Source organism: Clupea harengus, chromosome 13 (genome assembly GCF_900700415.2).
Source record: "Clupea harengus chromosome 13, Ch_v2.0.2, whole genome shotgun sequence".
NCBI classification, from domain to species: domain Eukaryota; kingdom Metazoa; phylum Chordata; class Actinopteri; order Clupeiformes; family Clupeidae; genus Clupea; species Clupea harengus.
The window spans coordinates 677,091-705,023 of NC_045164.1; the positions used below are offsets into that span (position 1 = coordinate 677,091).

General features: G+C 46.2%; 1 protein-coding gene across 4 annotated transcripts in view; it reads right to left on the bottom strand.

The window, feature by feature from the left end:
- Window positions 1-3,313: 3,313 nt before the first annotated feature.
- Window positions 3,314-27,933, bottom strand: part of smoc2 (SPARC related modular calcium binding 2) — a 29,216-nt gene continuing 4,596 nt past the window's right edge. The window contains exons 2-14 of one of the 4 annotated variants that reach the window (XM_031579240.2): window positions 23,371-23,533; window positions 20,456-20,562; window positions 20,069-20,168; window positions 19,085-19,129; window positions 16,503-16,586; window positions 16,014-16,085; window positions 11,786-11,972; window positions 11,391-11,393; window positions 10,060-10,142; window positions 5,347-5,446; window positions 4,176-4,423; window positions 4,049-4,086; window positions 3,314-3,821 (exon numbers count right to left, since the gene is read on the bottom strand). In XM_031579240.2, coding sequence (XP_031435100.1) covers window positions 3,798-3,821; window positions 4,049-4,086; window positions 4,176-4,423; window positions 5,347-5,446; window positions 10,060-10,142; window positions 11,391-11,393; window positions 11,786-11,972; window positions 16,014-16,085; window positions 16,503-16,586; window positions 19,085-19,129; window positions 20,069-20,168; window positions 20,456-20,562; window positions 23,371-23,533 — 1,254 coding nt within the window. In that variant the 3' untranslated portion in view covers window positions 3,314-3,797. The remainder of the gene's footprint in view (window positions 3,822-4,048; window positions 4,087-4,175; window positions 4,424-5,346; window positions 5,447-10,059; window positions 10,143-11,390; window positions 11,394-11,785; window positions 11,973-16,013; window positions 16,086-16,502; window positions 16,587-19,084; window positions 19,130-20,068; window positions 20,169-20,455; window positions 20,563-23,370; window positions 23,534-27,933) is intronic. The other 3 variants (XM_031579242.2, XM_031579241.2, XM_012829879.3) reach the window with 3 other exon arrangements.

The following is a 27,933-nucleotide window of genomic DNA, read 5'->3' on the forward strand; positions in this document are numbered from 1 at the left end:
TAACATTTCCGCAGAGCTGGATTGGTATAGCTTTATCATATTGTTGAAAGATACGTAAGAGGTGCAGGTCAGTGAAAACTTTTATTTATTTGAGTGATTGGATTAGCTACCATTTTGACCCATGGAAAACCATGCAGATACACGTATGTGTATGCTTTTTAATTTGAGTGATTCAGTTAGGTTAGTTGAAACATTTTTAGTGGACCAAGACTTAATTAATTCACCAGCACGCTTGGGGTAGCTAATGTGAGATGCTGGCAAGCCAATGTAACTAAGGTATTTTTCCAATGAGTAGTTTGGTACGTTTCTGGAAGGCCGTCAGTTTCTGTCATTGGAAACATTCAACCAACTACATGCTTTAAAAAAAAACAGAATTTTAAATACATGTTTTGTAGGATTATGTGATTTTCTTAGGAGCTTGCTATCTAATACAAGCTGGCTTGTGTCTCATGAACCAACACATCAATAAATCCACTGAAAACCTCACCAATAACTCAGTACTCTGTACTATTAAATATTCAATGCTCAACCGCCCTCTTTCAAATGTATGAATATGCTCTGTCATTCCTATGAAAGAGATGTGGAAAAAGCGCTGACTCCTGTAAACACACAAGCATGCAATGGCTGATCATCTTAGAATATAATAGTTAGGATATATGCATCATCTTATTGCAAAAAGTGTGCATGTGCGATGTATAAGAAAGTAAAGGCAGGTGGCTTTGTCACTACCAACTCTGTTAACTGGTGAATAATACTACGTTTATCGCCCATCTGTCTTCAGAATATACAAGAATACACCAACAGATTGCTCTCATACCGACATAAAATGTATTGATTAACAAAACGCTGTATTTTGGGGACATAGAGAATACACATTTATATGATTGCCTACCTGTGCACCCCTGACCCTACAGAGGAGATGCCGAATAATGTGATTTTATGATAGGGATGTTTCTATTCATCAATATATGTGTCTTGTATAGTTTGTTCAACACAACTCAGTCACTACTCTACTACTGCTAAGCAATCACAATATTCAACTAGCACAATGTTTCCCTGTAATATTGCTGTCATTGTCATTTATACACACATAGTTTGAGTTTAACCAAATCTACAAGAATACACCATCAGATAGCATGTAATGAATGATAAAATGCATGTATGATTTACCTTATACCAGCTGGTCTAGAGACACAAAGGATAAAAATGCTTATATTATTTAGCGGACACTTTTGTCTTACAAAACAAAAGCAACAAAATGAACGGCAACCAAAGCATCATGCACAATTGTTGTATATCATCATATCATCATAGCAACAATAATAATAACAAAAATAATGAATGAGGCATTCTAATGGTGAGTCTTTAAACACTTTGTGATACTCTTTGAATGTACCATGGCTGTCGCTTGATCAGATAGCTCTAGGTAGGTCATTCCACCACTGAGGTACCACTAATGAAGAGTCTTGATTGCCAGCTCTTGCTGTGGAGAGAAGGCGTAGACAACAGATGTTCTTCAAAGGAAGTAGTCAAGTCCTCCTAGATCTTGATACGGTGCATTGCACAAAATGAATGGAGACCATCAACTCATTTTGAACATTGACTGATTCATATTTTAATACCAGAGTGTGTGCTGTCTGCCTGTGTGTGCCAGAATGTCAGTGGGTCATTGGTTTTAGACAAATCCCTGCCCTGCACCTTGTTTATATTTAGAGAGTCAAACCTTTCTTTCATAGGGCAAAGTCTTTACATCCATGTAACAGCATAGGTTACGGTATGCAATGGCCGGCTGCTGCAGCGACTCAATCAGGTCTGCATGTTCTTGCAGGAATACATCTCTAGTTTCTTTTGGCGTCACATACAGAAAATAGAAGTGGCTTTTGCTGCTTTCCCTATTTTATCCCTTCACTGTAAGTCAATTATATTGGAGTCATTAAGGTAGGTGGTGGTGGTGTGTGTGTGTGTGTGTGTGTGTGTGGGGGGGGGGGGTCTGAGAAGATGTGATGGTGGGGGCTTTTTGTCGCTCATTTTTTGTTTATCTCCTCCTTCGTGGTCTCCAGGTTGTTAACACCAAGCTAAGGGTTGGCTGCGTTATGTCACAGTGCTGAAAGTGATCCGCTAATCATGTATTACATGGTGAGCCAGGGTGGAGAGGTCAGCTCGGGTTCACCGGCGCCGGAGAGCCCAACGCCACTGGAGACGGCGAGTGGCAGTCAGGCAAAGCCGTCCTGAGTGTGAACCTGCTAAAATACGACAGCTGCTGAGGTAGGTGTTTTTTATTAACGAGCGCTACAGCCAATTTAGATTCAGCAGCTCAACTGCTGTGGATTTTGTTTTATTTATACAACAGTAAATCTGAGGGAAAGGTAAGGAGGGTGTTATTGAAAAGCCCTAGCTGGACAACCTGCTTTTTATGGTCGTTTACTGTCAAAGCGGATCTTCTGATCCACCAACAGATACATTTTAGCCGGTGTGAAAGACTACCTGGCCTGTGCCGAAGGCTGATAAAAATCAGTGTGGGAAACAACAAAAAAAACACATACTGCAGTCAAAGGCAAAACCCCAGGCCATTTCTCAAGCAGTGATGATCGTACATGTGTTCCCCATCCTCTCCCTCGACCATCTGTCTTGCCCTCCCCACCCCATGACTATGGGCTGCTAATCTCTGCTGTTGGTACATGCTGTTGAGTCAGTCCAAGGCCTTCTTCATCTATACAACCTGAGATAACATCCCTAAGCCAGAGGTATTCATACCTCTTGTTTCTCTTTAATGTAAAACTTGTGTATTTTGTATTGTGTATTGTGTACATATGGATGCTCTCACCATAAGAATCACACAGGCACATGTTTCTGCACACAGACGCACACAGACACACACACACACGCACACAGACACACAGACACACAGACAGACACAGACAAACACACAGACGCAGACACACACACAGACACACACATAGACACAGACACACACACAGACACAGACACACAGACACAGACACACACACACAGAGACACACACACACACACACCGAGCGCTGAAAACCAGAGAGTGTGTCAGTAAGTGTGTCAGAATGATCCCTGGAGGGCCTTGGCCTGTTGTGAGACTGGGAGGATGATATAGCTCCTTTGCTATGCATGACTAATACCTGCCACTCTCCGCCGGAGTCTTCCTTTCTTTATTTATTGGGAAAAAGACATTCACAGACCAAATGTATCATACATTAATGTATATTTCGTAAGGAATACAAAAAGTATAAAAACAAACTTCTTGATTTTCTAATAGACATGAATCTTGTTTTAACAAATAGACTTCTGTGACCATCCAGGTTTAATACACACGTACAGTATAAACAGCGATAGAGGGTTTGGACGGGAGGGGGAAGGCTAGGTCAGTACAAATGAGAAGCAATGGTAGCCCAGGCTCTGTCTGGGCCATCAGACAAGCTACATGTACATTTGCATAAACATACAGTATTAACACAACAACAGGGAGCAAAGAGCCACAGGCGTGGCATCAGATGCGACATGTGATACAACTCGTACAACTCAGAAAAGCATACATTTTAAGACACACAGAAGACACATACATTGTATGTGTTAAATTATTATTATTTTTTTTTTAAAGACATAAAAAAAGCTAACTATGTCATTCACAGATTCAGCAGTTGGTTTAAATACCTCATCTCTACAAAGTGAATTTACATTTTTTTAAAGTACAAAGTGCAAATACTATGGTTTCCTTTGCCATTTGGTGGGGGCAGAATTTTAGGGCAGGGAGAATCTCTGTTGCTGCTTCAGCCTTGCTTCTTAGAGGTGTTCTAGAAGGGGGAGAAAAGCATCTTACTGCATTGGCCAACAGGAGATATCAGCAAGATCTAAGAGTATAGTATAGGCCAGTATAGTATTTAACTATGCACTCATACTTTTAGTCCATAAACATTGCACATCTATTCCTGGAAGCATCAGTATTTTGTATGTACAGTATGTGGATTACATTAGTATCTGGATCACACTACTACACATTTCACCACATAATGATACTTACCAGTTTACTAGAAGTTGTCCCATCACCAGCTTTAGCTCCTATGAAAAATACAGTATAATATAAAATCGTTTTTTTTTCAAATGTTATTTCTTCCATTCAGATTGGTTATTATTGCCTGCTAACTCACCGTCCTCCTTTGTGACACCCAGACAGCCCATGAGCTCTTGCAGCGAGAGTGCCTTGTCGTTGCTGATGTCACAGTACTCCACGAACTTCTTCACACACTTCTTGGGCTTGGACTTCTTGCGTAGCAGCCTCTTGAAGGGCTTGATCTCCTTCTTGCCGATGTCGCCACTGGCGTTCTTATCCAGCTGGCTGAAGTACCAATGCACCACCCTCTCCTCCAGTGTGTGACTGGGGTCTGGCTCCAGCATCCTTCCAAGCACACACACACACACACACACACACACACACACACACACACATGTGAGTCACTTCAACTGAGCAATGAATGAGTCAGAGCCATGTACACAAACACGTCAGTTACTTCAGCTGACCAATGAATGAGCCAGAGCCAGGGAAATGGTCAGCAAGATTTCCCACACAATATACCACAAATATGCTCATGATCTGCTCTCTATGGTCTGCTTACTGTCTATAGTGCAATACACCATGGTATAGGCAAGTTGCCACTCGGCAGCCATCTTGGCAATGCCTCCGGGCAGCTATTTTGAGCAGATAAGATTAGGTTCCTATCTCAATGAATGGGAAGAGACCCATAACAGACAAGATTAGGTGAATGGGTCTCAATGAATAAGAAGAGACCCATAACTCTGACATAAACGGTGTGAGCATTGCTTCCCCCCTCTGCAAATAAAATAAGCCTGATAAAGACTTTATTGTTCATGTTGACTTGCATGTACCAAATGTCGTGCAGTGGCTTTTTCTATGGCAACAGTGTAAATAAACAGTCAGTTATGCCATTTCCAACCATGTGATAGGCGCTTTATAATACAGGGCAGGACTTCCAGTTACAACTCCGCCATGTTTAGCGTTTCGGATTCCCTCCTGTTTCCTCCATTCATTTTCTCATCAGTGATTTGTCTCCTCTCTTATAACGTCTCTGTATACACGTCAGATAGAGACTATATACAATCAATTAAGTCATATGAAGTGCAGACAAGTAATTAACATCAGCAACCTTTGCTTACTCCTCTGCTGGAGCATGATGGGAAAAGTTTCCCACATAATCTGACTAACTGGTTCATTAATTACATGACATCACCATGTTGTGTAATCAGATAATAAACAACCAGTCAATCACTTCCTCATCCTGCAAAAATAACAAAAAGACATACCTGCCTGCTGTGGCTGGGTCTGTGACCGCATGCACCATGTCTGTGGATAAAGCGTCCAGAACACTTGTGAGAAATTCCGTCTTCTTTGCACCTGGACATCCTGAAAAAGAGGAAACACACCATGGTAGACAAATCTTTTTGTAGCTCTAGACTGTCAATAATAATAATAGTGGCTTAAGGACATAACATAGCACCGAAATCATCTTGAGACGGTTCGCCTTAGGTGGCCCAATAAAGTGTAAGGGTGGGAAGTGAAATGACTGCTGCCTTTAACAAAAAAAACATAAACCCAGCGCAGAGAGGAAGAGTAAAACTATTCGAGACTGAAACTGTCTCTTTTTTTTACTCCCCGTCATTAAAAGTCTGACCGCCCTCCTCCTGAGTGGAAGAGGACATCTGCCAATCACTGATGAACGATCAGGCCGTCGTGAGACAGTGACATCAAAAAGAAAAGGAGAACAGCCAGGAGGGTTGGAGCACTGACTAACTCTCACTTTGATTTGACGTTCTTGGTAAATTTGTCAAAGATCCAAATTCATTTGTCTTACATGTCTGATGTAATGTTCAAGCCTCCTGTCTGCTGAGAAGGGCATGTACACAGAATGTAGTGTTATTCTGTTTGAACAACAGAACAATATATTTCAGGAATCTGACACATATCTAACATACATACCTGTGTATACACATGTGCATACTTTTCATGAAGCCGTTTTTGTGATTCATGACTAACGCCATGCGTCAGGGACATAAATTCTCTCCGAAATCCATTGCATTCACAGCTTAAGGTCAAATAGTGTGACAGAGTAGCGTTTGAAGTGAAAATTGAAAGCCAGCGCAAAGCAAGTGGTATCAATCTTCTGCTGACCATACAACACAGTGTCACAATCAATAAATCTGGAACAGGAATATTGCCGCCTCGACATCAAAAGCCACTATTTGCAGCAGCATCCCGCATGAGGCAACGCAGACCAGCTATCTCGCTCCCTCTCTTTCTCCCGCAGCCAGTCCCCAGTTTCAAAGAAAATCCCTGGGGAAGCCACCCCTCCCCACCTCCACCAAAACACACACACACACACACACACACACACACACAAACACACACGGGTGAAGAAAGCTCAATTGGAATGACCCTAATAATAGTAATTGTCTTTAAGGTCATATAGTTTTAATAGTCAGGGGCCTGGGTTATGCTGGGGGGAGCTGTGTGAGAGAGAGAAAGAGAGAGAGTGAGAGGGAGCAAGACAGAGAGAGAGAGACAGGCCTGAGAAATGTGTGGATTCCTCCAGCGCTTTCGCTCTTTCTCTCAGCCTGCCACCCCACCTCCACCCCCACCCTCTTCCCATTCTATCCCACCCTCACATTCTCCAGGGCCTGCCTTTCCTTTTTTCACAGCCTGGCCCCGAGGGGCAAGATTCTCCTGCTCGGCAGATAATAGCACGGTACGTTCATGACGAACAGGTGGTGAGCCGCGCTGGGGTAAACAGCGCTGTGCCGCGCCACTTACCTCTCTCACACAGGTCTCAAGAAAAACCGAGAGAGAGAGAGAGAGAGAGAGAGAGAGAGAGAGAGAGAGAGGAGAGATGAGAGTTGCGTTCAGGTTTATAAGCTGAACTCACAGTCCAGGCCTCACACATTTTTTTTAACAGCTACAATGACAAGCAGCTTCCTGAGGCCTTTTTAAATGTGAGAAGGCCCTCATGGGCCCAGACCCAATAAAATATTGGACCCACCTGTTTAATGACTGAGCAAGGGCCCAACGGCACTTCTGTCCTGCTTTTTAAAACACTTTTAACTGTCATGCTTTTTTTTGTCTAGACAGTCAAACGATCCTACAGATTCATTGACTGAACCTTTAGTGATAAAGGATGCACTGCCACAGGTGAAATGCTTGAAACTGAAGTATGAATAGATTTGTTTATTTGTGCATTAGTGTGGGCTAATATCAGTACATTTACGAGAGTACAGAAATACACAGAGCTCAGAAAACCTATCATGCTAAAGGCACAGGTGCAATTTAAGATATAAGGACCCATTGAGCACAGTTTGTAATGTATGCAGGGGCTCGCTTGTTTGTTTCTGTGTGTGTGCGCACACACTCCTGCAGGCAGCTGTGTATGTGAGTGTGTATGTGTTTGTGTTTGTGTATACGTGTGTATTAATGTGTGTATGTGTGTATGTGTTTGTGTATACGTGTGTATTAATGTGTGTGTGTGTGTGTACTGTATGTGAGTGTGTATGTGTTTGTGTTTGTGTATACGTGTGTATTTATGTGTGTGTTTGTGTGTGTGTGTGTGTATGTGAAAGTGTGCGTGTGCTTGCAAGCTACCAGTGTTATTCCATTAATCCATATGGGATCAGGCCCTGCCAGCACTCTTTGCCCCATCTCCCCCTTTCCCAACCAGCGTCCCTTCTTCTTCACACACTCTCTCTCTCCCTCTCTCCCTCCTTCTTCTTCACTCTCTCTCCCTCTCTCTCTTTCCCTCCTTCTTCACACTCTCTCTCTCTCCCTCTCTCTTTCCCTCCTTCTTCTCTCTCTCTCTCTCTCTCTCTCTCTCTCTCTCTCTCCCGAGAGGCCTTGGCCAAACACCCCCACCCCCTGCCCAACCCCCGTCCTGCTTTCAGCACATGCTGCCCCGTCCTCACCACTCGCCCCATAAAGCTCTCAACACCAGCGCTTCAACAGCACGTACACACGGCTGCGACTTCAGTGCCACATTTATAATTATCACACTTTTTATACACTAACAGGCTTTATGGGCACTGACGCAATGCCATAGTGTAGAGGAGAAAGAAAAAAGAGAAACTTTTACCACCACCCCCCCCTAACATTTCACTGTGTCTCACAAGAAAAGAACAGGAAAAATGTACTGGTTGTGTGAGTGTGTGTGTGTGTGTGTATGTGTGTGTGTATATCTGTATTTATTAGGCACTAACACAAATTGCAAAGCCAGACAAGATTTGATGGAGGTGTGAAAACGACAGTCAGACATTTGCCATGAGTAAATGTGTTTTTCATACTGGCATTTCAAAGGACCCCTCTTGCTTGACACTGCTCACAACACCACTGTGACAATAGATCATATCTGTCCTCCCATCCTCCTCATCAGGTCCAGAGCCAACTCAGGTGACTCTCCAGATCTGAGTTTACTGTTCATGTCTGGATCTCTCCCCCCCCCCCCCCTTCATCTACTCCATGCCACATCATAAATTAACCATTCCAGCAGACCTGTCCTGACAGCTCCACATGTGAACAGGACGCTGGCGCAGGAAGTGGCTACGTAAACAGTAGCCGAACCCGCGGGGGAAACAGAGGCGGCTCTGTTCACTAGCGCCGCGCTGACACGCTCTGTAACTGGCGGGCTCACCAGCAAATAAATAACAACACTAAGTAGAACAAGAGGCTTGGAGAGAGGTCTAAAGCCTGTGGTTGGAGAGTTTATTATCTTGTGTTTAATTGTTTAGTAATAAAGCCATCAACCTCTCCATCGACACTGTTTAATTTATGTTCAATGATTTGGTGGCAATCATTCTTTACTGAACACGCACTGTCTAAGTCTGTTGTCTTTGAACCATGAGGCGAACGCCACAGGCGTGCCTCTCTCCCTGCTTTGTGTTCGCCCAAAGTTAATCACATTCAAATGAACACGTAATAAATAAACTCCTTACTCTCACATACAAACAGAGACTCTCGTTATTTGACTCATACTGTCTTAGGTTTTTCTAATTATCCACCTTTGGTGCATTGGGAAGGGGAAAGGGGGGGGTTAGTGGCAGAAGCTTGGCCCTAAGCCTCCCACGCTGACTGAACCTTCTAGAATGAATGAGTGTCCCAGTCTGCCTTCATCTGTCATTCTGTCTGTCTCACTCGTTTGCTCTCGCTGTCATTCTCTGGATCCTTTGTTATCACTCCCATTCCTTCGGTTCCTGTTGCCAGATCATCCTCTGTTTTCTGTCGTCCTTCCATCCCCCTGTCACCCATGGCCTCTCTTACACCTCTTATCTCGGTTATCCTTTCATTCCCTCCCACTGCCAATGCTGTCCAGCCCTTTGGGAAATTCTTCTGGTCATTCAGCTCATTTTTGCCTTTTACTCGTCAATCATTTGGGACTGATATATCAAATACTACAAACATAACTAAACATTGATCAATCAATCATCAATATGTATGCTTAATTGGTTATTTCAAACAGTAACAGTGAATTATTTGGGGGGGGGGGTGCTGTACACAGTTTGGGAAAAATAACATGGAGACTTTAATTCACTTCCTCTCTACTGTCACTTTGCAATGCACCCACAGCGCATTTGGAAGGAGGGATGGAAGACACACATTTTAACTGATGCAGAACATCAGGGTACTCAGAGCACTGAGGGGGCTGTGACGGCGGTTTAATGGGGCGGCACACAGCAACCATGATCCTGCAGGCCCGGTGTGTTCAGTTCAGTTAGTTTAAATTAGTCATACAGCATCCCACGGCACCTTTACAGGCAGAGATAAAACCCATAAAGTCTCCATCTCCTCACAGCTTTGAGAAATCACCATGACTAACAACGAGAGATAGAGACTGTGTGTGAGAGAGAGAGAGCTTGAGAGGGCAATTACTTGTTTTTGTGTGTGTGTGTGTGTGTGTGTGTGTGTGTGTGTGTGTGTCTGTGTGTGTGTGTGTGTGTTTGTGAAAGACAGACAGACAGAAAAAGAGAGCGCAAGAGACCTACCCTGGAGATGTCTGCTCCTATAATGGTCCTTGGGTTTACTTGGATGAGCTCTGGCATTGCCGTCGCATTTTGGCTGTTCGTACCTGTCAGCAGCACAAAAGCACAAAGCATCACCATTATTGTGCTCTAGTGTAGTGCTGAACTTTTAAAACAAACTTTGAAAGAAGTTTGAAGGCCAAAATAACACCTCCTGCATATGGTATCATTGTTTCACAGATATGGTCTAAAGTAGAACAGGGGGAAGAGTAAGATGGACGGCGAGAGAGCTAGGATGAATGTGGCAGAAGCGAGGACCAATGATTGGTGAGGTTCAAAGGAAGGAGAAAGACAGAGCAGCGGAGCAACAGGGGGAAGGAGAGAGAGAGGGAGAGAGAGCGTGGGATACAGGAATGCTTTCAGAGCTGCTTTTGGAAAGAGAACATCACCGGGTGACCTCGCCAAAATAGGCCCGAGCCGCGGGGAGGGCGTCTGCGCCCGGGCGTGGAGGGAGGGAGGGAGGGTGAGTGTGTGTGTGTGGGGTGTTCTGTGTCGGTACGTGTGCTAATGCGCTGTCTGGCGTCCTGCCTGGAGCTTTGTTAATACGATACTCCGCTGGGCTCTGCGACGCTGACGCTTCTCTCCGACTCATTAAAACTGTGCCCTAACGTACAACAACAGCACACTGCTCTGCTCCACTCCGCTTGGCCCTTCCAGTCCAGTTCTGGCCTGGCCCGGTCCGCTCCGCTCCGCTCTGCTTCACTGACCCTCGGCGCCCCCAGGCCGCCGGAGTAGAGTCCAGGTGCCAGTGTCCAGCGTGGTTCTCCCTGGCCCTCTAATACACTGAGGCCTTAGTCACGCTGGCCAGCGTGCCGGTCCATTTGCAGAGTCTGTACCTGCCTGCTGGGCCTAGCACAGTCTGCTCAGCACATGGGCTGTGTGCAGCCGCGGGCAGGTCTCCATTGGGCTTACCACCTGCTCACCACATGACAAAACTTCACTTTGGCTTCACACAACTCCCTGGAGCTTCCCTGGGGACCCGCGCACTGAAAAGGCAGCTAAACCACACTGGCCCGAGGATAAGTCCCTGTGGGACTATAAACTAGGGGGTTTGGATAGCAGAGCTCACTACATAATGAACTGAGGCCCCTTTTGAGTGTTGAAGGTATTGAAACAGACACGGCTGACTGGCATCCACAATCACAAAAAGCAGGTGCAGTTGGGCAAGAAGTGAGAGTGCAATTGCACATGCTTGTTACACAAAAACCAGAGGTGGTTTGCAAGCTTTGGAAGCGAGAGAAGAAATTTTGAAGACAATAAAATCATGCTGTATTTCTCTAGGTGTCATGCCATACTTCCTGTCATCCCAGGTCATCCAAATTCCAGGGATACATATACACAATACAAAAGCATAAAAGCATAAAAGAACTACATTCACTTTGTGCCATGATTTCAACCATCACTTCTTTACATGAAAAGGTGAGGTTTGTGCAGATGTGAAACACTCACACAAACACACACACATAAAGAGACTATTTATTTCATTTAAAATATTTAAATTGTAATTAAAACATAAATAAAATAGGCTATGAGTGCTATGATTCAGCATTTCTAAAGTGTGCACCACTAACAATAATCAAATTGAATAAAGCTGTTGCGATTATAGTGCCAAATACAAATATATGTGGGCATGCAGTATGACATCATCCAATCCACTGCCCCCCTTTATCACATTTATCACTGGCCTTACCGTGTGGAGGTGCCTGGGATGGGTCGGCCCGTGTCAACCAGCACACACCAGCAGTAGCCAGTGGAGGGGTGGCACTGGACCGGCTTGTAGAGGCCACCGTGGGCACAGTCAGGGATGAAGACGGCCTCGTTCTTATGCTGCCGTGCCTCCTCTTGTGCAGACTGCTGCTCCTGGTCACAGGAGGAGGCTGAGAGAGGGGAGAGGGAGAGGGAGAGAGGGGGAGGGGGGGGGAGAGACGTTGACTTGTAAAATACTTTTATTGGCACATTTTTGTATTACTCACTTAGTGCCAATGAACATCAGCGTACATACAAAGCCAATATATATATATATATATACAGAGAGAGAGAGAGAGATAGATAGAGAGAGAGAGAGAGAGAGAGAGAGAGAGAGAGAGAGAGAGAGAGAACCAGGATTCAGGGTTTTCTAGGGAAGCAATTAGAGGTCCATGTGTTTGGGAATGGTTGGGAGACGCTTTGTTTGTTCAGGGAGCAGGCCGTGTGCTGCGTTGAGCCTGACTCAGACCTGACAGAACGCTTTGGACCTCATAAAACAAACTCGGCGGTTTCATCACTCTTGAGAATCGGGCCCTCTGTGCTGCTCCCCAGATGGACTGACTAACTGCTAATTAAAACAAGCAGCAGGAGAGGGAGAGGGAGAGAGAGGGAGAGAGAGAGAGAGAGAGAGAGAGAGAGAGAGAGAGAGAGAGAGAGAAGGAAAGAGTAAGAGTGAGAGAGAGAGGGAGAGGGGGGTCCAGGCTACAGAAGTGAGAGAGAGAGGGGTTAGAGAGAGAGAGAGTGACTGAGAGAGAGAGAGAGAGAGAGAGGGGGGGGGGGTTAGAGAGAGAGAGAGTGACTGGGAGAGAGAGAGAGAGAGAGAGAGTGACTGGGAGAGAGAGAGAGACTGGGAGAGGGAGAGAGAGAGAGAGAGAGAGAGAGAGAGAGGGAGAGAGTGGAACAGAAGAGAGGAGCAGTGTTTAGAAACACAGGCGGTGCAGACTGCACTATCAGCCCCCTGCGGGAATGTTTACGCACATAAAGGGCCTAATGACTGCACAGAGCTCCCAGTACCCAAGTCAAATAAATATTTGGACACTTGACTGCTCTGTCTGTCTATGTGTGTGTGTGTGTGTGTGTGTGTGTGTGTGTGTGTGTGTGTGTGTGTGTGTGTGTGTGCGCATGTGTTTGGGTTTATATGTGTGTGTGTGTCTGTGTGTGTGTGTGTGTGTGTGTGTGTGTGTGTGTGTGTGTGTGTGTGTGTGTGTGTGTGTGAGTGTTTGTGTTTGTTTGTATTTTTGCCTAGCCAGGACTTAGACACAGAGAACGCCCTGCAGGAAGGTTGGGGAGGGGAATGGGTGTGTATTCTTGATGTGTGTTTGTGACTGCAGTGAGTGTGTGTTTGGTGTGTGTTTGTGACTGTGGTGAGTGTGTGTTTGTGACTGGGGTGAGTGTGTACTTGGTGTGTGTTTGTGACTGCAGTGAGTGTGTGTTTGTGTGTTTGTGACTGCAGTGAGTGTGTGTTTGTTTGTTTGTGACTGCAGTGAGTGTGTACTTGATGTGTGTTTGTGACTGCAGTGAGTGTGTGTTTGGTGTGTGTTTGTGACTGTGGTGAGTGTGTGTTTGTGACTGGGGTGAGTGTGTACTTGGTGTGTGTTTGTGACTGGGGTGAGTGTGTGTTTGTGACTGGGGTGAGTGTGTACTTGGTGTGTGTTTGTGACTGCAGTGAGTGTGTACTTGGTGTGTGTTTGTGACTGCAGTGAGTGTGTACTTGGTGTGTGTTTGTGACTGCAGTGAGTGTGTACTTGGTGTATGTTTGTGACTGCAGTGAGTGTGTGTTTGTGAGTGCAGTGAGTGTGTGTTTGTGACTGCAGTGAGTGTGTGTTTGTTTGTTTGTGACTGCAGTGAGTGTGTACTTGGTGTGTGTTTGTGACTGCAGTGAGTGTGTACTTGGTGTGTGTTTGTGACTGCAGTGAGTGTGTACTTGGTGTGTGTTTGTGACTGCAGTGAGTGTGTACTTGGTGTGTGTTTGTGAGTGCAGTGAATGTGTGTTTGTGACTGCAGTGAGTGTGTGTTTGTGACTGCAGTGAGTGTGTGTTTGTGACTGCAGTGAGTGTGCACTTGGTGTGTGTTTGTGACTGCAGTGAGTGTGCACTTGGTGTGTGTTTGTGACTGCAGTGAGTGTGTACTTGGTGTGTGTTTGTGACTGCAGTGAGTGTGTACTTGGTGTGTGTTTGTGAGTGCAGTGAATGTGTGTTTGTGACTGCAGTGAGTGTGTGTTTGTGACTGCAGTGAGTGTGTGTTTGTGAGTGCAGTGAGTGTGTGTTTGTGACTGCAGTGAGTGTGTCCTTGGTGTGTGTTTGTGTTTTACAGCAGCACTGGCTGACTCACACAACTCACTGCAGAGTTCTACCAGTGCCAGCTAACAGGAAAATGAACGTGGAAAAAATCCTATTGATTGGCAACAGAGAGGAGAAGGCATGTCGTGCATGCACGGACCTATTTAGCAACATCTTGGCTCTCTCTGAAGACAGATAGGGATTTGTCTAGAACTTGCTGACAAAAAAAGTCCCTTTAATGACAGCATCAGGATCTAATGGAATAACTTTATGCTGAGGCCATAAGCTATGCCACAGTGCACTCCAGCAGAGCTTTGAGCATGAAATGCTAATGCCAGCAAAAAAAAAAAAAAAAAGAACGAACGAACGAAAGAAAGAAAAAAAAAAGATGGAGGTCCTCCAGGCTCTGGGCCTTTCATCACCTTCCCCCAGTTGACTTCATTGCTTCCCTCTGGGCTAGGAAGCAACAGAGGAGTTACGCGTAGTCCTCTTTCTTTGTTTATTTTCAGCCACACAAAAGACCCCCAAATTAAACGCCTCCCCTTCTTTCTCTCTCTCTCTCTCGCTCTCTCTCCTTTTGTCATTCTCGTTGGCTCTCTGTGCATATACTCGGTTCCTCGACTATCTTTTGATTCGTTCTGTGAAGCTTGTTTTGACTGAAAGGCATCCCTTCACCAAAGAGCAACTTGGTAATGAAAACCATCAACGCTGCCTGAGCACTTTATTTTTTGCTCGTAAATCAAGAAGACCTCACAATCACATAAACCCACATGCCCAATCACAAACACACACACACACACACATACTCTCTCTATCACACACACACACACACTCTCTCTCTTTCACACACACACTCTTTCTCTCTCTCTCATACACACACAAACACACACTCTCTCTCTCTTACACACACACTCCCAATCTCTCTCTCGCTCACACACACACACACACTCACAAACAAATGAACAGAAACATGCCTACACATCAATATAGAGGCTTGAACTAAAAACACCTTGGGTGCACTTACACACATTTAGATACAGCACTCTATCTCTAACCAAACCAACAACAACCAAACATTGTCTCATTGTCTGCAGAATGCGGTCATTTTTCCCAAACGAGTGTCAATAAAGCATCCGTTGATCCATGCAATTACATCAATATGCTGGGGCAGATGATAAAAATCGGTTTTCTCGAGCGCTTGAATATGTTTTGCATGTGTTCACAATTACAGCAACAGGCTTTGGGGATTTAGCCAGAGGTTTGACTAAGCTGGAGAGAATCACCACCACAGAGGACTGCATATTAAAGACAACAAACACGCATGTAACTCTGAGTAAACTACGGCCGCTGAACTCAGCGTGTGTTGGGGATTTCTGAGAGGGTGACATGGAGTTGGATAAACAGTGATCCTTAACATGTCATTTATTATGTTGAACTCCGTGTCAGGGTCGAGGGGCTGTCCGGTACCTGGCCGTGGGAGAAGGGGCGAGGAGGCTGTGCACGGGGGTGGAGCTGAGAGCTGATGACTGATGTGCCCCCTGACGCGGAGATTGTTTTAGCTCAGTGTGAAATCACACTCTTGGAATTGACACAGACTGAAACTCAAGCCCTCTGTATCTCATCTGTCAAATATGACAGTGATTTCCTCTCTTTCTCTCCCTTTCTCCCTCTCTCTCTCTCTCTTCCCCCCTTTCTCTCTCTCTCTCTCTGTGTCTCCTGATCAGAGAGCATCAGCTACAGCTCCCACTGCACAGAAATGTGTTACACAACACGCCAAGGCAAGGCACTTGTATTTATAAGGTAAAATTCAATCACTTTAGTAATTCAAAGTGCTTTATAAATGTGCAGATAAAGGGGATGTTGCTCATCCAGATTAAAATCACAGGCACCAACCTTGGGTCCGGGTCCTGTTCTGCCGACTGCGGACCTGTTCTGTCCAAAGGGTTGGGTACTGGGAAATGATATCTACGAGACAAACAGAGAACATTAAAGGACTGGTATTAAGCAGACACTCTGATCCAAAGCGAAAACCCAAGAAGGATGAAAACATTTAAACATTAAAACCTCAGAGGGATGAAAGTGTAAAAAAAGGTAATATAATATACATTTTGCCACTGATTTTAATGTGTTGTGTCAGTAATATGATACCGAGAGCCAAATTAATCATCTTATAAGTAAGCAGGGAAATTCATTATGAAAACAGATCATCACGGATCTTTCCCATCCTATTGTTCTGTGGACAGACATCAGTTGTGACTTCAGTATAATACATTTGGTCACATCCACATGGTGATGATGGTGGTCGGGCGATGATGATGATGATGATGATGATGATGATGATGGTAAAATGAGGGGAGGAAGAGGAGGGCAGTTGTGTCTCACCTTCCTCGTCCATCGAGGGCTGAGATTCCACCACGAGGCCTTCCGACTCATCTGCATTTAGAATGGAAAAGATTTGCAAGGAAACTACAATTATGAGAGTAAGCTAGATTGTCACAGCGCAACTTTGGTTATCAGTGATTTGCACATTGCCCGGCCAGGGGTGGGGTGGTAGGGATAGGGATAGGGATAGGGTGGGGGGGATGGGTGATAGGAAGAAGAGAGTTTGGAAGAGGAAAAGTTTCCCATGGAAAAGAGTGAAAAGAGAGAGAGAAAAGGATGAGAGAAAAACATCATAGAAGTGTAGTGCAGAGAAAGAGGGGGAGGTCAGGTGTGAGGTGGATAGTGTATAGTGGTTTCAATCTGGAAGGAAAACTGAAAGTTAAGTCCTTGATTAGAAAAAAACACAGCAGGCCCATCACTTCTCATCATGAGTCTCGCCCAGATGATCAACATAATGACTGCGTCAATATACATGGCTGCAATTCATCCCAGCAAATATCCCCAAAAATACCAAAAGGAACCACATAAATCAGGCCAGCGCGACAGCAACGCCACTAAATAGTTTCCAGTTTGAGCTCGCGGCAGCGATCTGTGGAGTCCCTATCAGTCTGCAGCTCTCAGAGGGATGAAATCACCCAGCAGAGCAGAGGCGTGCCAGGCCACAGAGCCATACAACGACCAGGCACACACATGTTCGAGATGAAACAATTACCAGCTCCGTAGCACGAATGGGTGTGTGTGTGTGTTGAGGGGGGGGGGGGGGGGGGGGGTCTTTCTTTATTTCTATTTCGTTTTATTTATGTGAATTCTTTTTTTCTCCTGCTTTGTTTTGTTTGTTTTAGCTGGGAGTGGGATTGGGAAAGATGCTGGTTGAAGCCAGGGAGAGGAAAACCCCAAAGCCACAGGTGTGGTTAGCCTCACGGAGGGGTCACGTCCTGCCAGCTGAAGGGGATAAGCCACCCTGGGGACTGGAGGGTTGGCAGAGGGATGGAAGCTGAGGAAGGGGTCCTGCACCACATACCTCACCCTCCCAGCAGCATGACTGCACAGAAGAATGAATGGAATACGAGCTAAAGATTCCGCAATATTCTGACTTCACAAACCCACTGATGAGGCTCGCTCTGGCCATGAACACCTCCAGGTCTCTTCCCACCATCTCATTTATTATCTCCCCTTTCTTCTTGCTGATATAAAATTGGCCTGAGCTACAGCTAGACTGCAGATATGCTCTGAGGTAATAACATTTTCTTCACCGTGAGCCGGGTATGGAGGAAGGACCTGGCTCAATTTGTTCCCAGTTCTTTTAAGTCCACTGTTTATGGAACACAAGAGCGGGCTCCCAGGCACAGAGAGGCCACCTATGAAGGGAGGGATATCTCTGGGCCTCAGCATAAGCAAAATATTGATTCACCAGCAGCTATTTCCAGAGCCAGGATACCACAAATCTAAAGTTTATTCCCCTGTCTAGCCTGCTTAGCTAGCCAATTTAGAGGGAACCGCAATCATTCACTGGGCAATGCAATTGTCATCATGACAGCAACAATGGCTGATCTATGGATAATGACTTGGTTGGGTTCAGGCAGCATGCATGCTTTGGGATAAATATATACATAGATATACAGAGATAGAAATGTAGTAATTCCTAGAGAAGTGGCAGCGCAGGAGAGACAAACATCAACAATTCCTCTACTGTAATCAGAGGATTGTACTACAATTAGAACCTAGGACACAAAAAGGCAAAATGGAGCAACAATGGTATGTTGTCACACAAACACACTACAAACATTGGAGGCTTTCTGTCTCAAACAAACACACACACGCACGCAGGCACGTGCACACACAACACACACACACTAACACACACACTAACACACACACACACACACACACACTAACACACACACTAACACACACTAACACACACACACACACACACACACACACACACACACACTAACACACACACACACACACACGCACACACAAGCAAGCACACACACCGAAAGACTGGGTTCTTCCATCCCTCTAAAAGAGCAATACAAAAGGTTATCCTTATAAAGAAAATCAAAACAACACATATCATGCACAGTTTTCCGATTGCTCTCCTTGAGACAAAGCCATCAACCTGAGGGAAAATGTTAGTTGGGCCTCCTGGCGCTCCTAATTTTAGTCGCTGTGAAAATGAAAAGGCTGTTATTAGTGCATCCATTTCTAATTCCCGCCCTCTGGCACCTCATACATATTTCACATATCAGTGAAATAATCCCAATAAGACTGGCAAGCTGGAACAGGTGGCCACAGGGTGCATGGACGCAAACAACCGCTTTCTCACAGACACACACACACACACACACACACACACACACACACAGACACACACACAGACAGAGAGACACACACACACACACACACACACACAGACACACACACAGACAGAGACACACACACACACACACACACACACACACACACACACACACACACACACACACACATACTTCAGGTCATCCTAGGCCACACATGGAGCAAGAGAGATCTTACTGATTACTGAAGAATAAAAATGTGTCTTTGAAGATATTTACCTCCTTTTGCTGGTTCTCGAGGGTTGGCCCTCTCAGGTTTTGACCCTGAAAATGAGAGCCTGTCATTAGCCAAGCTGTCAGTGTCCCTTGCGCTGTGCAAAACACTGTGCTGAGAACCACTTGGTCTTAGCAATAGATGTGCTAAGCTCCACTCGCCAATTCAGCAGAAGGTTTTAATGTGCTACATTCTTGTCCGTGAGGGGTATATTGAAGACATGTGGATTAGAACGAGCATTCCTGCATGCTTCTGAGAGTAAATGTAACGAAATGAGTGATCACGTGAATCCCTAAGCAGCAGATGAAGCTACGGCTTAATGCCAAAGTCACACTTGCATCGCAATCATCCTCCCGGCTTTGAATCTGATGAACCCATCACGGGGCTGCAAACAATAATGTCATCAAATAAGCCATCTTTACCACAACCGCGCAATGCAATTGTCCTCAGTTGAGACGCAAAGTCGTGCCTGAGGCATGCGCTGCTTCCAGCGACAGTCTTTCAACTGCAACCACTTCAGTCGTCGACAGTCACGGAGCTCCAGGTCCCGCCAGCGCACAGGCATGTGGCTTTCATTATTAGACTGTTTGGCAACCACAGCTGCCCTGGAACACGCGTAAATTCTTCTACAGTTGCCCAATGCTACTACAGTGATTCTCATATTTTTTGCTTGCTAACAGCAAATAATTCAACAGTGATGAGCTTGGGGATTCGAAACTCATTAAAACAACTTTGATATTTTGGAACTTCCCCAGAAAAGTCCTCCAAGTGTCGTCCTTCTTTGGATACCTCAGAGCGTATAAACATCTGGGGCTTCATGTAATGGCTGTCAGGTGTGCTAAACCATAAAAATGCTGAAAAAATAACCTGACTTATCTTCTAGAATCGCAATTCTATTGCATTGCTGTCACACCTGCAGATACATTACCGTAAATTTGACCAAGACTCAAAATATGCACAATGTTTATGTATGTTATGCATTTCCTTACCTTGGCATCTGGGCTTCTTATTGGCTACAGCCGAGCCACTGATAGGGCGGCCATTAGGAGTGACACACCAGCAGTATCCTGTGTAGCTATGACACTGCACCTACGTGTCAATCAACACACAAGACTGATTTTAGATTTTACACTATCCATTACATCTAGACTATCTATTACATCTAGATACGAACTATTGCATCTTTCACTTTTGAATCATATAATAAGCATATCATGCAAAATGTCAAATTACATCAAATTACAAGAAGTTCATCAAATAGTACATCAAGAAGTCCATCAAATTGGTTGTGTTGTGTTCCAAGTTACAAGAGCCATTATACCAATAAAATATCAGATTATTCTTTGTGTTGGCTGTGCTTAATCGTGCATCCTTACCTCACTGTATGTGCCATCTGGATTGCATACAGGCACAAAGACTTGTGGGAAGAGCTTCTTGGCCTGCTGTTCTGTGTATTTCTTCTCAGCCACACATCTCGATGCCTCTGAAAATGACGACAACACATGAGGTCTTTACCAGGTTAAGCAGACCCTGCCAATGGAGGCTGTGTATTATTTAGTGGCCACTTATTCAAGCATTTCTCAGGCTGATGCCTTAACAAGAGATTTACTCAGTCCCAGGACATTTGACTGATCTATCCAAAATGACAAAGTCTAGGTTCTCCTTACTTGTAGGATATGTCGAAAGGGACTTTTTACGTCAAACTAAATGCTTCTGCAGCCTCAACAACACTAACATTACTTTTGAACACACCATTCATCTTCATTTATGTGGAACATATAATTAACTGTCTCTCGGTCGAGGCAGCTGTTTCATACAGTCCTGTTGCTGTGCTGTGCACTCATCAAAGGAGTTCAATCACTTGATCCAACACAAAGTGGACTTTTAGACACACAGACCGCAAAGACAGCGCTGATGAATGCCGCTCTAAATCATAGAAGATTGTGGTGGAACAACAGCAGAAGGAGGAGAAGAGAAAGTGACAGGGAAACGGAAAGACATTCATATTTAACGGCTCGCTCTGCGAAGAGCGCATGGAGAAAGATGGGGGCGGGGGGGGTGGGGGGTACGGGGGTCGGGGGGAGTGGAGATCATCTGAGATGTTTCGGAAGTGGCGGCCCACGCGTGTGGCTGGGAAGAGAACCAACATCCCAGTCTTATTAGGGCCTGCCATGCACCAGCCCCGCGGTCGCGTGGTAAAACCATCAAGGAGCTCAGCAGCTCACACACACTCGCAAAAGAATGTTCCAGAAAGCTTCATGAAAAAGCTGATGCACAGAGAGGGGAAAAAAAGGGGAAGAAAAACGTACTTTGTCTTTGACTCTCTTAACTGGCATCTTCGTGTCATGGAAGCAGTCTGTCCCTGATCTCCACATTTTAATAGGAATGAAACCTTTTGGAAACTGGGCTTCTGAGCTTTCTCAGAGATGATGTCCTCATTTAGCGTCTTTCCCCGCGGGCGCTGATGGATATTAACCACTTTCTCTCCTGCCCTGCTCTATTTATTGTATTGGATGGCTGACACTGAATGACAGTCTAACTGGCGGATGGCGAATAACGGATGTCTGCGCTTTGACTGTCTATGACACACAGCCCACAAAAATTGTGCTTCGGTTGCGACTAAATGCAATTCATACAATGACGCATAGCCACTCTCTCCACAAAGGCAGATTTCTAAACCAGTCGGAGCGGCTGACGAGGTGGCTTCTTGTGGCCGGGATGCCATGCCCTGTCCGGGTGAGGGGAAACAGAACGGGAGAAGCAAGTGCTGGTTTATTTCAGCCTGCCCGCCTCGTGCCAGACCGGAGGGGCGCCGGCTGCTGAGAAGTGGCAGAGGAGCTGCAGAAAGGCTGGGATGGGAGACACTCAAACCCTCACTGGAAAAAACAGAGGAAAAAGAAAAAGAAGAAAAAAAAGAAAAACAGAGCTCTCGTCCTGCACTGCGTGCAAGGTTCCGACCAGAGACGCACGTCTGGAAAAACTGACAGCTGAATCATCTGCCCTCGGTGTTGGCGCAAAGAAACGTGTTGCCAGCCGCGGCCTCTGTGACCTAGGTATGAGGAGCCCATCTCTATGCTCTGGCATGCCCACCAGTACACTGAAAGGTTGGATCTTTCTTACCCTAAGTCCCATTTTGTATCTCATTGTTGGGGGTAAACCCATGGGAAATCTAAAAGGGCCATCATGGATCTTGTTTAATGATAGTTTTGAGATCTCAATTCCATTTGCTTTCTTTTTCTCTCATTCACTAACTATCCCTGCTCTCTCTCTCCTTCTCTCTCTCTCCCCTCTCTCGCTCTCTCCCTTCGTCTTTCTCTCTCTCTCGCTATCTGTCTTTCTCTCACTCTCACTCTGATCTACTATTCACACGAACAAGAATAAGCCATTGTCCTTTGTTGCTGAATGATGAACTGACAGAGTTGGAAGTTAAAGAGAGCTGAGGGGGAGGGGGGGGGGGGGGGGGTCAACACAAGGAGCCCTCTTGCCACAGTCAACACAATGCTGTGGTTTGTGAGCTGTTCAACCTCCTTGCACACCAGCGGCCCTCTGCACCTCCCTCCCAATCCAACTTTCCCTCTGATATGAATATATCTCTATTCTCCCTCCCTCTCTCCCTCCCTCTCTCTCTCTCCCTTTCTCTCTCTCTCTCCCTTTCACTCTCTCTCACCCTCCCTCTCTCTCCCTCTCTCTCCCTCTCTCTCCTTCCCTCCCCCCCCCCCCACCCCTCCTCTCTCTGTAAGGTTCATTTGCAACTAACAGTAAAGTGCAGTGTAAAATGGCTACTGCTGTGGTGCTATCCTGCAAAAAAAATATATATACAAAGCTTGCAATCGCAGTGGAAGACTACGTATCACATGTCCGATGCATGTCATCTAAAACCCGGCAGCCAGAAGCACAGTAACCTTAACAAAGTCAGCGGATGCAAACCTCCAGCAGCTCCCTCAGAGAGGCCAAAGCAAGCAACCACAGAGAGGCCTGTGGAGTCATCAAACCTATGATCATAACATAAAACACCCAGGCATGATTTATCAGCGCAAATATTTATCTGTAAAATAATCCTTTTTGTTAGATGGTGTTGGAGGAAGAAGTGCAAAGTCAAGGGAAAAAACTGGTCTTTTTTTTTTTTTTGGTTCAGGCCTCCCTTCTCCAAATGGCCCCAGCCTTGAGTTGTCATGCTAACTCGCAACAGCATCAATTATCCGACAATGAATTTAACCCCAGAAATCTCCAGCGTGACCCGCAGCGTACCGGGGCACGGCAGGCACAGCTGAAGCGTGACTCGTGACCTGACCTTTGCACGGCCCTCGGATGACCTCCAGCTGGGCGTCACGACACTTCGCACGAAGGAACTCGCAGCGAGACGTGAACGTCCGTCCATCTGAGGCGCACAGGGGCTTCCGAGGGGCTCCAGAACAATCCATGTTGCACTCCTTGTCCTGTTCCACCCGCAAAAACTGAGAAAGGAGAGAGAGAGAGAGGGTGAGAGAGAACGGGAGACAGAGAGAGACAGGGACAGAGAGAGAGAGTGAGACAGAAAGAGAGACAGAGAGACAGATAAAGAGAAACAGAGAGAGAGAGAGAGAAAGAGATGGAGAAAGGGTAGGGGTTAGGAGAGGGAGTTCATGGAAAGCAATTTCTATACAATTTCACAGATGTATTGTTCTGCACACAGTGGAGGTTACAACCTTCACATGTAGGCATCTATAACAGAATACTTTTGGAAGTGTTTACAAACCGGGAAAGAAAATGCTATGACATAAAAATAGGACAATATGTTTATGAACCAGGAAAGAAAAGGAAATCACATCAAAGTATGAGATTATGTTTCCAATCTGGGGAAGAAAAGGCCATGACATCAGTATAGGAGCATATATTTACAAACCAAGAAGAAAAGGCTGTTGCATAAGGATAGGAGATGAATAAGACTGTGTCGTTGTGACGGCAGTGATTCAATATCTTTTTGTTTTCATTGAAAGTTCTTCTCTTCCCTTTGCTCTAAGCTGTGTATTGTCAGCGCACAGAATGCCTGTGCTTCCTGAACAGCAAAGCTGCATACACAAACACACTATACACTGCACCCAAAACCCAAAGCATGAAAAGTCCTCATGTTGACTTGGCCCACTCTGACTCAGTGCTGCTCAGCTCAATGTTGAGGCAGAGTCCCTGTCAGTCAGAGGACGGCCATGCCACGTCTTGTCTCAAGGTGGAGGGGGGGTGTGAGGGGGGGAGCGGAGGAGGCTGAGATATCGGACGAGGCCTTATTGGACGCTTCCTCTTTCACTGTCTGCTGCTGCCAACACCTGTGCAATCAGTGCCCACCCCCCTCCTTCCCACCCTCCCGCTTCACCTCGCCTCGGCCGAGTGAAAAGAGCGGCTGTGGCCGCGGACGCGTCCTCGCGCCTGAACGCATCGGATCACCTGTGTCAATGCCGCCATTGTGTCGGCCGACCGCAAAATTAAACCTCCCCCCCTGCTGGCAGCGGACAAAAGCCACGGCGGCAGCCCGGGACTGCCCTGCTGAATGAGGAGACAGTGAATGGATGCCTGGATGAACGGCTCAGGGCGATGCATACCGTGTGTGCTGTTTTGTGTCAATACGGCGCAGTCATGGGGTAGCTGTACAGTCTGGGCAGGCACTGCTGGTATGTTTATGGGAAGAGAGTGAACAAGTGGTGGTGCAAGACAGTTGTGGGAGGACCTAACACTTGTTTTGAACATTAAAAGAGGTGCTTAAACTAACACAGCTGTGTTATGACCACAGGTTTGTGTCAATTCCTCATTGCACCATGCCTGTTAAATAACACTGATAACAATGTGTTCATTTACTGATCACCCTTTAATTCATATCTTTATGAATGTTCATCAAAGAATTTCCCTTTCAGCTTGACCATATCATCCCATGCTATAGCTAAAAGCCAAACATACCTACAAGTCTCTTCTGCTGTATAAATCAATACCTTCAACCGGGGAAATGAAGACATTCCCTACAAATTGGTGGGCCGAATCATTACAGAGCCTAAAGAAATTAGCCCTCTCTGACATCTTACAAATGAGCTCCCCAGAGACGGAGCTGGAGAAGGCCTCCTGTGTTTAGACAGAGAAAGAGGGAGAGAGAGAGAGAGAGAGAGAGAGAGAGTGCTGCAGGGGTGCACCTGGATAAGTGTTTCATGGTGTTGCCCTCAGCCAAGATGGGTGGAGGGGGGAAAGGGGGGTGGGGGAGGGGGGGGGGTGCTCCCTACATCTTTCATCGTAAATCAGCCAGGGATGAAACGGATGGGAGAGGCTGGTTGAAACACATTCAGCATGAGTGAATTCTCCTCCTCCTTTCTTTCTCTCTCTCTCTCTCTCTCTCTCTCTCTCTTTCTCTCTATTTTTGTCAATTATGCACCTCTTCATGTTCTCGGTGGCCTCTGTCCCACTGAGACCTATCGGAGGAACAACAAAAAAAAAACTTTCAAATGTTGAACAAAAAAACATCCAAGCCTAGCAGCCTGTGCAGGGCGAGAGGGGGACACCGGCACTCTCCCACATTGCCAAAGCGGAAGACAACATGTCCCCGTCAAAGACCACTCACAATTGACTTCATCCTCTTTTCTCTGTCTGTCCTGTTTATATGTCCCTCATTTATCAGAGGACATAATAGATGACAAAACTCCATTAATTCCTTCCAGACACCCCCCACCCTCTTCTCACAGAAATACACCACAACTACGTGCACTTGTTCACCCCAAGTGTCTGATTTCCTCTTTCCCGACTTATTTCGGAGCGCGATCATGAATGCATGAATATTAACATCCAAATGAAAGGCTGGCATTTTGCTGGCCATGTGTGCGAGAGTGTTGGGAGGTCTGGGACTGTGGCCTCCTTCGCGCTACCGCTCCTGACTGACAGTCCCCCGTCGTCTCGGGTCAGCGAACCCTGCCACCCCCAAACCCCTGTGCCCCTTTAGCCTTCCCATCCTCCTTCAGTAACATCCCTAGCTGGGGCCCGCAGCTGTGACCCCCCGCGCCCCCCCCCAACCACCCGCCACCCCCATTGCCGAGCCACTTCTTTTCACAGCTCTCCCGTCCGATGGAGCGCGGAAGGCATGAAAAAAGTCACAAAAAAAAAAAAACTTGTGCATCGGCCTGTCGTCGCAAACTAGGCCAGCCAAGATCAGCTCCAATCACGATCAGCCTGTCCAGCCATCCGCCGCGGTAGGGCCCTGCACAGCCAAGGCCTCCACGCCACTGATCCGGCTGGAAGAAAAGCCGGTCAGGGGGGGCTACGCGACTGACAGCTTAGACACAAGACTTTCTGCACATGAGGCGTTCGACACGAATAGTGTTTATGGGTAAAACTTGTTCAACTTGCTTTGAACTTCGCTGACTGACCTTTGTCTTCAATCAGCAAATCAATGGCAGAGCTAAACGCGAGGATTAGGATTAGGACTCTTGCTATGTAACACAGTTAGAGGAGTTATAGCTTTCCATGTCTGGCTGTAGGCATTTTCAGAACAACACGCTCCTTTGTCAGTCATTCTGAGTCTACGCTTAACTCCACATAACCCACCACTGTTCACACTTTTCTTAGCTCCCACAAGATCCAATGAGCTGTAGAATACCACTCCAGAGTAATACTCCTAATCCTACCAAGTGCCCTTAAGAGAAAGAGACAGAAATTGTAGAAGAAGTTTAAGTAGGAATGGAAATCTATATAGGAATAGAAATCCTATAGAAATCTAATTTAAATGGAAATCCAATAGAAATCTAATAGAAATGTAATCTAATAGAAATCTGTTTCAAATATCAAATATATCCCCATTAACAGTACTGTATGTCCACTTGGGCCTACTCCTTTCTGGTGCCTGATTTAGGGCTTTTCCTCAGCCGGCGTTTGGCCCGCAGTGATGGATGGGGGTGGGTGGACAGCCGGGGCCGACTTTCCTGTGACATCTCACTCTGGAGCGCCCAGGCCCAGGCCCCAGTCCCAGTCTTGGCAGCCTTGCGGGGGATGGAGAGGCACGGAGGTGGCAGTGATGGATGATCCCCGGCACCACCACCACCAGCACAGGCCTCCTCCACTGTGACTTATGACTCAGGCCCAGAGAGGGAGCCCACGGAGGAGAAGACCCAAAGGGAGAAAAAGGGCCGCTTGTTGAGGCTTGAATCCTTTTCTTTTTTTCAAGCCCCCCTTCCCCCCCCCAGTCCCCACAGCTGCCTTTGTCTTGCTCTCCGTCCTCCATTCCCACCCAAAAAAAAGAGAAAGGGAAAAAAAACGAGTGCTGCCCTGGCTAAAACAAAACAATTATGAGGACTTAAGTCCAACAACTAAAGGGGGTGGGGAGGGCGGTGTGGGAGAGGGTGAGAGACAGAGAGAAATCTGACAGTTTTTTTTCAGGACCCACCAGCGTACAAATCAAATCCTATTACCCCCTCCCAGCACTCAGACACTGAGGGCCTGAATGGAAGGTTCTGGAGGCGAGGCTCCAGCAGAGAGCACATTGTGCCATATTGAGGGGCCACAGGGGCCAGGGCCCCCCCCGCTCCCGCAGCCCATGAGAGGCCCCTCACACCACGGCCCGACGGGGGCCCTGGCCGAGAGCCGTCACAAATGTGTTAAATCGGCTCAGCGGGAGTTTCCTTCAGGAACGCCGGGATTTGCTGGGAATCATTAGTTTCCAGCATGGTGGAAGGGGAAAGAAAGTGACAGCTTTTAACCAGGCTATTAACTCAATCAAAGGCGAAGGCGTTTAATTGCTGTGAAAGATGTAAGAAAGGAGGGGGGAAAGAAGAAGAAGAAAAAAAGAGAAAAGGGTTCCTGTGAAAAGGGCCTGTGGTAGTCATGTGAAAAGGCCAGTGGAAGTCATGTGAAA